The 12,683-nt window shown below is 32.0% G+C and overlaps 1 protein-coding gene across 2 annotated transcripts in view; it reads left to right on the top strand.

Moving 5' to 3' along the window:
• LOC114336536 (probable multidrug resistance-associated protein lethal(2)03659) overlaps window positions 1–12,683 on the top strand; it is a 78,537-nt gene that overhangs the window by 37,344 nt on the left and 28,510 nt on the right. For both annotated transcript variants that reach the window (XM_028286909.2, XM_028286910.2), the window contains 3 exons: window positions 4,120–4,546; window positions 9,366–9,516; window positions 9,881–10,111. In XM_028286909.2, coding sequence (XP_028142710.1) covers window positions 4,120–4,546; window positions 9,366–9,516; window positions 9,881–10,111 — 809 coding nt within the window. The remainder of the gene's footprint in view (window positions 1–4,119; window positions 4,547–9,365; window positions 9,517–9,880; window positions 10,112–12,683) is intronic.

Below are 12,683 nucleotides of genomic sequence, written 5' to 3' on the forward strand. Positions count from 1 at the left end.
CATATAACGAATAATTTAGTCGGACATTAAACGTTGAAGGCACCACGGGTATTATAATAATAACGCTTTCGGTCAACGTATATACCTCGAAGGCCCTCGGTCTATACACCAAAGACCTCAAGCGTTATTATCCTTATAATACCCTTGGTACCTTAATAACTATAATAACAAAAAATAATGGTTATTATAAAATATATTATAATGGTTATAAAACTAATTGTATATTATGTATAAATAGTTAGTTGAAATTTATAAATACCGCCTAGTGTGAATAATGTTTAATACATAAAGATTGAAAATTAAATAACAAAATACAGTGGAACCTCGATAACTCGGATTAATCGGGACCGCGGCCGATCCGGGTTATCGAAAATCCGGGTTAGCCGGAGAGCATTGTAAAAATTAATAAAATACGGTATACTTATATAAGTATAGTTAAATGTAGATAAAGTCCGTTATAATTAAAATAACATGAAATATATATGCACAGTACACATCTAACTTACCTATTATAGTTGTATATTGTATAGAGTATAGTATAGCCAGTATAGATAGAGTATTGTTCATTTCTAGGTAAAAAAAACTCAGTTTCGATTGTGTCAATTTCGTCTGCCATCGGAACAATGTTATGTTATTTAAGAACAGTGGCTCTTTCATTGTTTAAAATTTAAAAGACCATTGTTCTAAAAATATTTTTTTAAAAGACAGTTGAAAATAAATAAAGGAATAAAAGGTGCCTGTTGTTTGCGATAGCCCGTTAATGGATAATGAACGTCGCTCTGCCGCCGCTGCCGCCGTGTGCCATGAGTCATTTTTACCGTATAGTTACCGTATTACACAAATACCCATTATCTCTCAAATATTATATATGGTCGAAACCAAGTTTTATCAATGAAACTCGATATTTTTAAGACATTCCAGAAGCGGCTACAGATAAAATGTCTTAACATAATACATACATTTTTATTGTTGAAATGTTTGTCTGATGAAAATCGGTCCGGGTTAGCCGGACTTCCGGGTTATCGGGGGCCGACTTATCGAGGTTCCACTGTACCAATTTTGCCAAAAATTTACAAAGGGACGAAGATGTGGCAACGTTTCACCTTCACATAAATATTAGAAGCATGTAATTTATTTAAAGCTTGGGAGGCAATTCATATGTGACCATTTTAGCGACAGGTAAGATACCCTTTTTCGGGAGGCATTTCATATGCGGCCATCTAGGGCCAATCCGACTAGTCTTATCGTCCCATTTATTAGTTTTAGAGTTAAAACTCTCGCTTATCTGTAAAACAAGTAATCGCTTTTTTATCCACTAGTTTGGATGCAATTACATAATTGATAGTTATGGTGTATCTTGCTCATAGTTTTATAGGTTCACGTTTCACGAACGCTCATTATTAATCAAGTTTATTAGTACTACAGAAAACATTCTTAGTTCATGTTCTAGTTAGTGACCCTAAAACTGTAAAAGTACTCTTGTGTTTATGTATTACGGACTACTGTGAGTTGGACAGTGAATCGGCGGTTTAAATTTAAGAACTTTATGAGAGACCTTTGACCAGATATTATTTTAGTAATACATAGTAACAAAGTTAGTCATTAAATCACATATTTGTTAATGCTTGTATTCTTTTATTCCCACGGTAATGGGTGGTCCTTCGAATTGTAATTTATTACATTGCTTATTACACTCTAAATCAGGGGTGGGCAAACTTTTTTTAGTAAGGGCCACAAAATATTTTTGGTCTATTACCGAAGGCCGCAATTATTGTTTGTTACCTTAACATGTTCGAATTTTTAACTTTTTACTAATGTGGTTTGAAATCAACATTTCAAGCACCTTTTCTTAAATTTTGTTTGAAATTATGGTAGAATTATTTTATTTTTAAATTAAATTAAATATTCAGTACAATTCAAAAATTATTCAAAAAAAATTCAAGACCAAATATTGAAAAATTAGTCAACGGTAGCAAATTTTTACAGGCAGCTCCAAAAAATGGATTTTGCAGTAGAACTCGTCAATGGATCATATGAAACAAAAAAATCAAAAATATTTTATTACCTTATGAGTTTCTCGAGATAACGCTGTTGAGTTTTTTAGTTTTAACGGTTTTTGACTTTTTGATATCACTCAATATACAAGTCAAAATAACGATATTTTTGTAAAAAAGGGTGAAAATCAACATATTTATTATTGTTAACCAAAACATATCTCGACAGAGTTACCTCACCAAATGTCTAAAGAAAATCTATGAAAAATTTCAGGTGGATCTGTCAAGTAGGTAGTTTTTGATTTACAATGTCCACTGCCTTTGAAAAAAGCAGTTTTTTGAGAAAAACGCGTTTGATTTGACAACTTTTATTTCAATTTGTTTTTTATCTGTCAAATCAAAAAAGTGATGCACACCGGAATATGTTTTTGAATCGCAGAGTAATTTACAAAAAGAGACGAGAACAGCTGCTGGACGTTTCTCACTACGCTCAAGCTACTGCAGAACGAGTCGAAGGTAGGGATATTGAACATGCTTTACTTCCGTAATTTTACTCCGGTCAAGCTGAAAATTTTAGAGAGTATTCTTGAAATTTATTTATTTATTCATTTATTTATGTATGTACTTTCATTTGAAATAATAAAAAAATCAAAAATTTCAAATTTTTCAAACCGTACCCCTTCCCCCTAAACAGCGTTCGCACTTAATTAAGCATGGTATTTCCCTCAAATATACGTGTATCTATATATTTATTTATTTTTATTTTATCTATGAACCTATTTCATTTTCCCTAATATTGTTCTGAAGCTATTTTCTTGTGACATCTTATGAAATTTACTATTTTATTTGGGAATAGTCCACAATTTCGGCTATTTTTCTTTTCGAAATCGTTATCAAAATACAAAACATTAATAAATTAAGCATTTATTTAATTAGTTTAATTTATTAATGTTTTGTTTTTGATAACAATTTCCGAAGTAGAAATGGAAACGTCAAATAAATTTAATTTCAAACTTGTGGCTTATTCCCAAATAAAATAGTAAATTCTATTTTCACATTGCTATTAGTTATTTACATATTTGAAGGGAAATTCCGTGCTTAAATATATGCAAACACGCATCATACGTAATATGCAACACGCGTCATTTAAATCAAAATAAACAAAGAAAAATCTGAATCTTAAAGATAAATTTGAAAAATCTTAGATTCCCTTTATTGATTTTGTTTTGTTTGAAAGAATTAAATAATATAAAAATATGTACGATGATTTAATCCTATTGAACGAATAATTAACAATATTAGTTATAATTGAAATGACGTTGACGTCGACTACTTGCAAAACATTTTTGCACAATACCTGCTCATGGATTAAGCCATTAAGCAGTGAAAAATAATAACTGATGTTCTGAAAATTGTTCATGGACGTAATCTTTAAGTTTTCTCAACATTACAAAATTTTCTTTTCTTAAATTTGGTGCTCCGTCAGTTGTTACACTTACTAGGTGGTTACAGCGTTAATTTAAAATTTTTAAAACAGTTCCAGACTACTTCAAAAATATCGTTTCCATTTGTTGAAACTTCGTGGATTTCATTCAGGGAGCCGACAAAACTCTGCCGGAAACCCAAATAATTGCCCGCGTTATGTTGAAAATTTGCGGAAAAATGACCCGCTGCGAAAGTGTTAATTAATAGCTGCATTATCTATATTTATTTATCAATATTAGTAATAATTAAAAAATCTTTAAATGAAAATAATTAACTTTTTTCCGCGGGCCGCAAAAAATGTATAAAGGGCCGCATGCGGCCCGAGTGCCGCACTTTGCCCACCCCTGCTCTAAATGGCAGTAAGATCGCCATCTTAATTATTGTGCATCTTCTTACATTTTTGTTGAACATCTTCTGCCATTTTTGTTGACCAACTTCGAACCGGATTTTGAACTAATCTTTTACGAACACTCTCTATTAGGTATAGGTATCTAGCTTCACTAATTTCTTCTGTTGCTGTTGTCTTCTGATTTCACCATTTATGTCATCATTATGTGCTATTTGATGAGTTTTACGTCGCTCATTTAACGATTTATCCTGTTTAACCTTAGTCATTTAACTAAAAAATTTACTTTTGTAGGATAAACCAAAAAGCTTATATTACGCGTCAAAAGGAAGTATACATAAAAAATACGACAGCAGATATGGATCAACTACTTACTTTAGCCAACTATTCTACAACCATTTTCCTCAATTCCACTTTGAACGTATCATCAAGTGCAATAAAAGAAATTAGTTATCTTGAAGGAGCAGCTTCTAGCACTATGAATTTGTATACCATTTCAACAGTCGTTTTGGCTGGTATGGAGTTGATTAAAAGATATCTTATATTAAAAGTAGGAATGAAAGCTTCAATAAATCTGCATGATAATATGGTTAACAAAGTTCTAAAAGCTACGATGACCTTTTACGACAACTTTTTTATTGGTAACATTCTCAATAGGTTTTCTCAGGATTTCGGCGTTGTTGACGAACATTTACCAATTATCATGTCGTCTTTTGTAGGGGTAGGTATTATTTAATTTTGTTTATTCTAACCAGATTATTGTATGCTATTCAAAAGTTCTTAGTTCGAATGTATTTATTTACTAATTTACGGGAGAATCCATTGCACAATAATTAAAAACAATTGATAAGATAGCCAAGCGGGGCAGGCAGTCGATCTCACTTCGCTTCAGTACGAGGTGCTCTAGTTGATGTCAGTTCAAACCCTGACCCGGTGGCATATTTACAGATGCTAGCGTGTGTTGACACCAGGGTGTTGAAATCTGTGAGGTTTTTGGAAAGGAAAAACAGTACATTTGCAAATACTAACAGATTTGGACACCAGAGTGTTGAAACCAGTGAACTTTTGTAGTGGCTATACATGAACAGAGGCTAACGGCTATTAACACTTATTTTAACTGGGAGATTTTTATTAAACTTAGTTAATGGGAGATCTGATAACGAAAGTTGTAAAGAAGAAAAAAGGCAGTCATATGAAAAAAATGCTAGGGATATTTAACAATAAGTTAAAGCAAATCGAAAATCCATTAGATTATTTTGTTTTTAGCACGTCAGTTAATAATGCTATTTAAATGCAGAAAAATTAAGGTTCAACCAACCATTAGCAGAAGAAAACATCGTGAAGGATTATCTTGCGGATCTCGTAAGAGTCAATCTGGACATACGTGCAAAGCCGAAGCAGCAAAAGAAAAAAAAAAAAGAACTAGAAACCTGACGAGAAACATCACACAGAATCAACCTAACGCTAAAGGGAATGCATCTGCTCATTAACCTAATATTATTTTTTTTATGTTGTTCTTGTCCTAATGTAGATTTATTAATATCCCAACAATGTTATTAATACCTTCTTCTTCTTCTTCTTCTTCTTCTTCTTCTTCTTCTTCTTCTTCTTCTTCTTCTTCTTCTTCTTCTTCTTTTTCTTTTATATAGACAGTTCTGCCTGTTTTTCTTTAACGGTGCCTTTCATTCTGCCCCTAAGTTGTCATTCCATCTTTTCCTTGGGCGTCCTATACTTCTCCTGCCTAACGGTGACTTGTCCCTGGCTATTCTTACTATCCTTGATTCAGACATCCTGCTTATGTGCTCATTAGACTCTTCTTTTCTGTTCTTTACCCAGGTATTTATATTGTCTACCCCACATATGCGTCTGATTTCCTCACTTCTTACCCTATCCTGTAGTCCTTTTCCAGCAATCCTTCTTAAGATCTTCATTTCGTTGGTTTCCAGATGTCTTCGTGTTTTGCTTGTATCTGGTCTTGTTTCGGCCGTCATAACTGGCCTAATAACTGACTTATATATTCGGGCCTTTGTTTCCAATCTTAGGTGTTTGTTTTTCCAAATTGTGTGGTTTAGGCATCCGGCCGTTCTACTGACTTTAATTATTTGGTCTTTTACCTCTTCTTCGATACTGTTGTCGACTGATAGATTAATTCCCAGTGGGTATTTAAAATCACTGTCAATAGCCCTTAGCATCTGTGCATGCATAGCCACTATAAAAGCTTACTGGTTTCAACATTCTGGTGTAAAAATCTGTAAGTATTTGCAAATGCACTGCTTTTCGAAAACCTCATAGATTTTAACAACCTGGTGCCAACACACGCTGTTATCTGTAAATAAGCGACCCGGTGAACAGAAAAATAAAAAGGCTAACGCAGTAGCAGCAGTTTAAAATTCTAAAAATGAAACGGCTAAAGCAAGTTATAAGGGCTTACAGTCCTTATCCCTTGCAGGGCTACAGCTAACCGGTTGTAAATAAAATAAGACTATTTTTTTATAGATAAGATGCAATATATTGAAAAATAGTGTAAAGGTGAGATAGCAAATTATTCCCTATTTATAGTAACAATTAACGGCAAGTGATATTAGCGCGATTCTGAAGCTGTTTAAATAGGAGATCAATATCAAGATCCTGAAACTGATTGGCCATACTTATACTTCGTGCTATAAATGAAGAATTAGCATAATTGGTTCTATACGTTGAAGCTTGAAATGAGAACACCTGTCTCATTTGATGACTAGGAATATCAAAATAATTTTAGCCAATCCCCTAGAATAGTAGTATGTATTATAGAAAAGTTTATTAAATACTACCCTTATAATAAAGAAACCAAACTGAAGATCCATATTCTAGATGAGACATGACTATCGTCAATACAGTATCATTAATGGCTGAATATGAAAAAAATCCTTTGTAACTTTTCGTTACTTTTCCAGCTATTAGCATGCTATAAGTTCTTATTTTCGTCTCATTTTGGATTTTTAAAGGTTGTTTATATTTAAAGATGTTTTAAAGGTTTTTCGTTGTTTGGGTAAAGGTCTGTTTCTTGTTTTTTTTTATCCTTTATTGGTCCTTTATTGGTATTGGTCAATTTAATGGGGTTGTAAATCACTTAGGTAGATCGCTAGATCTAATAATGTCACATTTTGCCTGCGAAGTAATGCGTGAAATGTCCCCGTTAGTCTATGAAGATTCCCACCACCCAGCTCTTATAATTAACATTACGAATATTTTTGTAAAGGAGTCTAGGTTCAAGTTTGGTTCTGACCAGGTAACTTACAACTTTAAAAAGGAAAATTTTTGTGATTTATATAGGGAATTGTATGAGACGGATTGGGCTTTTCTAGATGAATCTTCTCAAGTTGATAAAGTTGTAGACAGTTTTTATAATAGAATTTTTCTTTTATTTAATAAGTATGTTCCTGTCTACAAAAACTTCAGCCACACATATCCACCTTGGTTTGATGCCGATATTATTCGCTGTATCAAACTAAAGGTTAAGCACAGGAACAAATTTAGATTACATAAAAACCACTCTGATCTGCTTGAATTTCAGCGCTTAAGACATCTTTCAAAACTAAAAATTAAATTGGCATACAACGAATACATCGAAAATATACAATTATCCCTTTCTGTAAACCCTAGAAAGTTTTGGTCATACGTAAATGCTAAAAATAATACTTCGCGTATTCCTGGTGAAATGAAATATCAAGGCATTGCTACTTCTGAACCACAAAATATCGTTGATATCTTTGCTGAATACTTTAATGATGTTTATCAAGCAGGTAATATACTAACCAGTAATAATGTCTTAGCGGTCAACACTGAATGTCTAAATTTTTATCCTGTTCAAGAAACTGAAATAATTCTAGCCAGCAAAAAATTAAAAAATAAGATGACTTCTGGACCTGATAAAATACCCTCTTTTTTATTAAAGATTGCATGGGTGCTTTAACTAAGCCATTATTAAAAATTTTTAATTTGTGTTTATTATACAAACAGTATCCAAGTATCTGGAAGGAATCAAAGGTATGTCCTGTTTATAAAAATGGGGAAAAATGTTGTGTAGAAAATTATAGGCCCATATCTATTATATGCAATTTATCCAAAATTTTTGAAATCATACTTTATAATCGTATATACTCTTTCACTCGTAATCAAATTTCACAATATCAGCATGGATTCATTGCTAATCGATCCACAGTTACAAACTTATTGGGAATAACACAGTATATATCTGAAGCGTTGGATAGGAGATCCCAAGTTGACGTTATATATACTGATTTTTCAAAGGCCTTTGACAAAATTCATCATGGAGTTCTTCTTTCCAAATTGTCCCTTTTTGGTTTTTCTAAAGATGCTGTCGCTTTCATAAAATCCTATTTGTCTGGTAGAACTCAATTTGTATCTTATAATGGTTATAACTCTCACAAATACATTATACCTTCATCTGGAGTCCCACAAGGATCAAATCTAGGCCCACTCTTGTTTGTGTTATTTATTAATGACTTATGTGAGAAAATTTCTGTACCCTGTTTGTGTTATGCAGATGATTTAAAAGTTTACTTAGAAATTAACGATATCAATGATTGTCACACTATCCAGAATGAACTGAGTGGTGTGCATGAATGGTGTAAAGAAAACTATTTAAATCTTAATGCAAATAAATGCAAAGTTGTAAGTTACTCAAGGAAACATAATAGTATAAACTATGTTTATGCTATTGATGGTAGCGAACTGGAACATGTGAATAAAATTAAAGATCTTGGCATAATTTTCGACTGTAAACTTTCATTTACTGAACATATATCTTTAAAAGTTTCTGAAGCACTTAAATCATATGGATTTGTAGTCAGAAATAGCCGAAATATTACTAACATAAAAACTGTCAAATTACTATATTTCTCTTATGTACGTTGTAAATTAGAATATGCGTCTATAATTTGGTCTCCATTTTATAATTCACATGTTCAGTTGATTGAGAAGGTGCAGCGTAAATTTTTGAAATATTTATCATTTAAGATTAACGGCATATATCCAGAGAGAGGTTACATAAATAGTGAGCTGTGTAATAGTTTAGATATGGTTTCATTAGAAATGAGGCGAAATTGTGCTTCACTAATATTTTTATTTAAATTGCTGCATAATTTAATTGACTGCCCCGATATTCTCAAACAAATAAATTTTAATGTACCTTCTTATCCTGTTAGAAATGTTTCCACGTTCAGAACTACACAAGCCAGAACAAACCTGATATTAAACTCTCCCATATTTGTTATGTGTGAAAATTATAATTGTTTGGTAAATTATTGTGATATATTCAACTGTAGTATAAGTCAACTTGTCAGAATGGCTAAGTCTCATTTGAATTAATTATCTTTTCTTTTTTTTCTTTTCTTTAAAATTTAAAATTTAGTTTATAATTAGTGTAAAATTGTCTTATAAATGGATACCTGTTGGACAATAAAGCTATTATTTATTTATTTATTTATTTATTTATTTATTTATTACCAAAATAATATTGATTATACTTTTTATTTTAGAATTACTTTCATTTGCTAGGTATAGTTGGATTAATAGCATCAGTAAACTGGAAGTTTATTGTACCGGCGATTGTAATGGCTATCACATCAATACTCATTCGTTCTATCTATATTCGCACAGCAAGAAGCTTAAAACGTCTAGAAGCTGCAAGTAAGTAATGGCACAACTATATAATATATTATATACGAGTAAAGTGGTATATTAAAAGTTATTGTCCAAATTTAAAAATGTTGTTTCTTGGTTTCTGTCATTTAGTAACATTACTTCAAGTTGGAAATATTTCATCAGTTTTAATAAGGCAAAATCTTTAAAATATGTTTATTGGTATTCTTAAATTTAATTCGCTTGATAGCAAATGTCCAATTTGAAGTTACAGAAAGATTACTAGATTGGCAAATTGACTTCTTCCTTCACTTTTGACATGCATACCTACTAGTGCAAATGCTAGGACACATTGACTTTTGCTATATCACTGTAAAAATGCTTATAATATAACCCACTTAGCAATTTTTAGCAAGAAGTCCAATTGTGGGACATCTGAACTCAACTATGGAAGGTTTAACAACAATAAGAGCTTACAAAGCACAAGAAATACTAAAATTTGAGTTCGACAAACATCAGGACTTGTATACCAGTGCGTTCTACACTTCAGTATGTACTAAAGCCGCGTTCTCATTTATTATGAACTTTTCTGCCCTCCTGTTTGTAACTACAGTTGTTATACGATTTTTATTCTTTGACAATGGTAAGTGTACATATACCATAAGGTAATAGTCTTTGTCTAAATATTGTAGGGGAGAAGGCAGTTTTTGTTTTTATTTGATTCAGAGTTGGACCACCATCTCCAGATAGTTATTTCTGCCTCTCAGGCGGTACCAATGGAACTATGCAGTCACAACTCTGAACCAAACACCAACAGCCTGCCTTATTTAAAGGAAATTACCGAGAATGCAATAATTCCACCTTTGAGACGCAAATCAGCGACATCTCTCGTAAAACGAGGAAGACGAAAAAGTCTTAGATACAAAGTTTACTACAATAAAAATAAGCAATATTTTAAATCTAAGACTTTTCGTTAAAAGAAACTGCTTTTGGGCTGCATCCTGAATCTCCGGCTTTTACAATTTATCAATTTATAAGCACGGAGTCGACGAATATAGAAGAAAGCAGAAAGGACAACGGTCACATATCTATTTTCTTTTCGTCTAGGAAAAGGGCCGAAAGAGTTTCCCCCTTTTTCATCTTTACTTAGATTTTTGAGTACTTGAAACTGTCTTTCGGCCCTTTTCGTAGACGAAAATAAAGTAGATATGTGACCGTCGTCATTTCTGCAATTTTTTCAAGCATTTTTTTAAACTCCTTGCGATAAAAAATAGGATACTTATTTAAAATTCAAATCATCCAATAGTCTACTGAAAGGTCGCTAACATTTTTTTTCTAACAATAGCATAAAAAACAAAAACATATCATATATTGAAGTTAATTAATTAAGTAAATTGAATTGGAAAAGACTGCAAGACTTGTACACACTTCTAAATAGGTCAAAACGGCAAACAGGTGTATGTTCTCAAAAAAACTTTTGATAGTGTGTAAAAAATTTTTTATTATCAGCTAAGTACTTTCAACACATAACGTACCATCATCAGAGCTTCGTCCTGTTATAAAACCTTCATAGAAGAGCAATTGCTAAACGACACAATAAAAAACATGGATACTGGGCAAAAGCCACATATATCGGGTATAACAACCCCTTAAAATGAATAAATCACATCTAAATTCTTGTTTAAATTAAAAAGACAACATGGCTGAGTCAAACCATTTTGAGCCCACGTGAACAGCTCAGCTGAGTCTTCCTCAGCTGAGCTGTTGTTGTCAAAACGTTAAAGGTACTATTGGACTGGAAATTTTTCAAAAATTTAAAGTAACCATGGAAAAAAATAGTGGTTACCAGGTTCTTGCTGAAGTGGTTCAAGTACTAGCTGGGACATTTTCCGAACCATTCATAATTTAGAACCATCTATTATAGTAAATTTGAAAAATGCCCCAGTTACATCAGTTGATGTCGAAATAAGTTCTTCTATTTACATATATATATATATATATATATATATATATATATATATATATATATATATATATATATATATATATATATATATATATATATATATATATATATATATATATATATATATATATATATATATATATGTATTCAGATAGAAGCCATAAGTTTTTATTAGAAAATTTTGAACATCATTTGATAATCTATTGTTACCACAATTCAAATTAATATTTATATGTTAAAATAATTGTATATGTTATATATTTATAATATTGTAAGTATTTTTATAAATAAAAAATATTATAAATATTTTTTATTACATGCATATTTTCTAGATAAATATGCATATTTTGCATAAAATACTGCATATTTTTGCATAAAATACTGCATATTTATGAGCATATTTCATACTTTTTTATTTGCATATTTACCTAAGTCTAGATATGAGTATTTGGTTGTTTTATGCCTGGTTGCACCAACAGATCTTAAGCTTAAGATGTGCGCCTTAAGCTCAGCTTACGAAACATATGTGTTGTACCATTGAGTCTTCAACGTTTGCACTATTTACTGATCAATTTTCAGCCAGCCACAATCACGTGGATTGCATCTTAACCTTCGTCTCAGTTACGACGTGCTCAGATAAGAATGGAAAAATAAGGAGCAACGTAAGTGAGACTTAAAGCGGCTCTATCTATCAGCTGCGCTGGGCTAAGCTGAAGCTTAAGATTTGTTCTGGTACAACCAGGCATTAATGCCTGGTGGCACCAACAGATATTAAACTTAAGTCGTACCTTAAGCTTAAATATAAATGTAAATCCTTATGCTGAGGCCACATTAGCGTCTAATGCCCTTAATTATTGCATTATTTGCATATTTATAATGCAAACAATGCGATAGTTAACGGTATTAGATGTTAGTGTGGCCCCAGCATTAACGTGTAAGCTGAGCTGGGCTAAGCTGGACCTTAAGATCTGTTGGTGCAACCAGGCATAAATGTTTTTGTGATGTATTTGTTTCCTATTCTTTTTAATTTTTCTGATAAGCCCTTTACATGTGGTATTTTTGTCATCCTTGATTCCCTTCTTGCGGATGTTTCTGAACTGCTTATGGTGTTCCGCTATTTTTTTGACAATATAAATGACAATGGGTGGTCATTTTTTGTTAGAACCTTTGCAGGCATTTTTTGGGCTTTGGGCAGGTGTTTTCGACTCTATTATACAGGGTGAGTGAGGAGGAACGCGCCAAACTATAA

The sequence above is a fragment of the Diabrotica virgifera genome, chromosome 3, assembly GCF_917563875.1.
Source record: "Diabrotica virgifera virgifera chromosome 3, PGI_DIABVI_V3a".
Lineage (NCBI taxonomy): Eukaryota > Metazoa > Arthropoda > Insecta > Coleoptera > Chrysomelidae > Diabrotica > Diabrotica virgifera.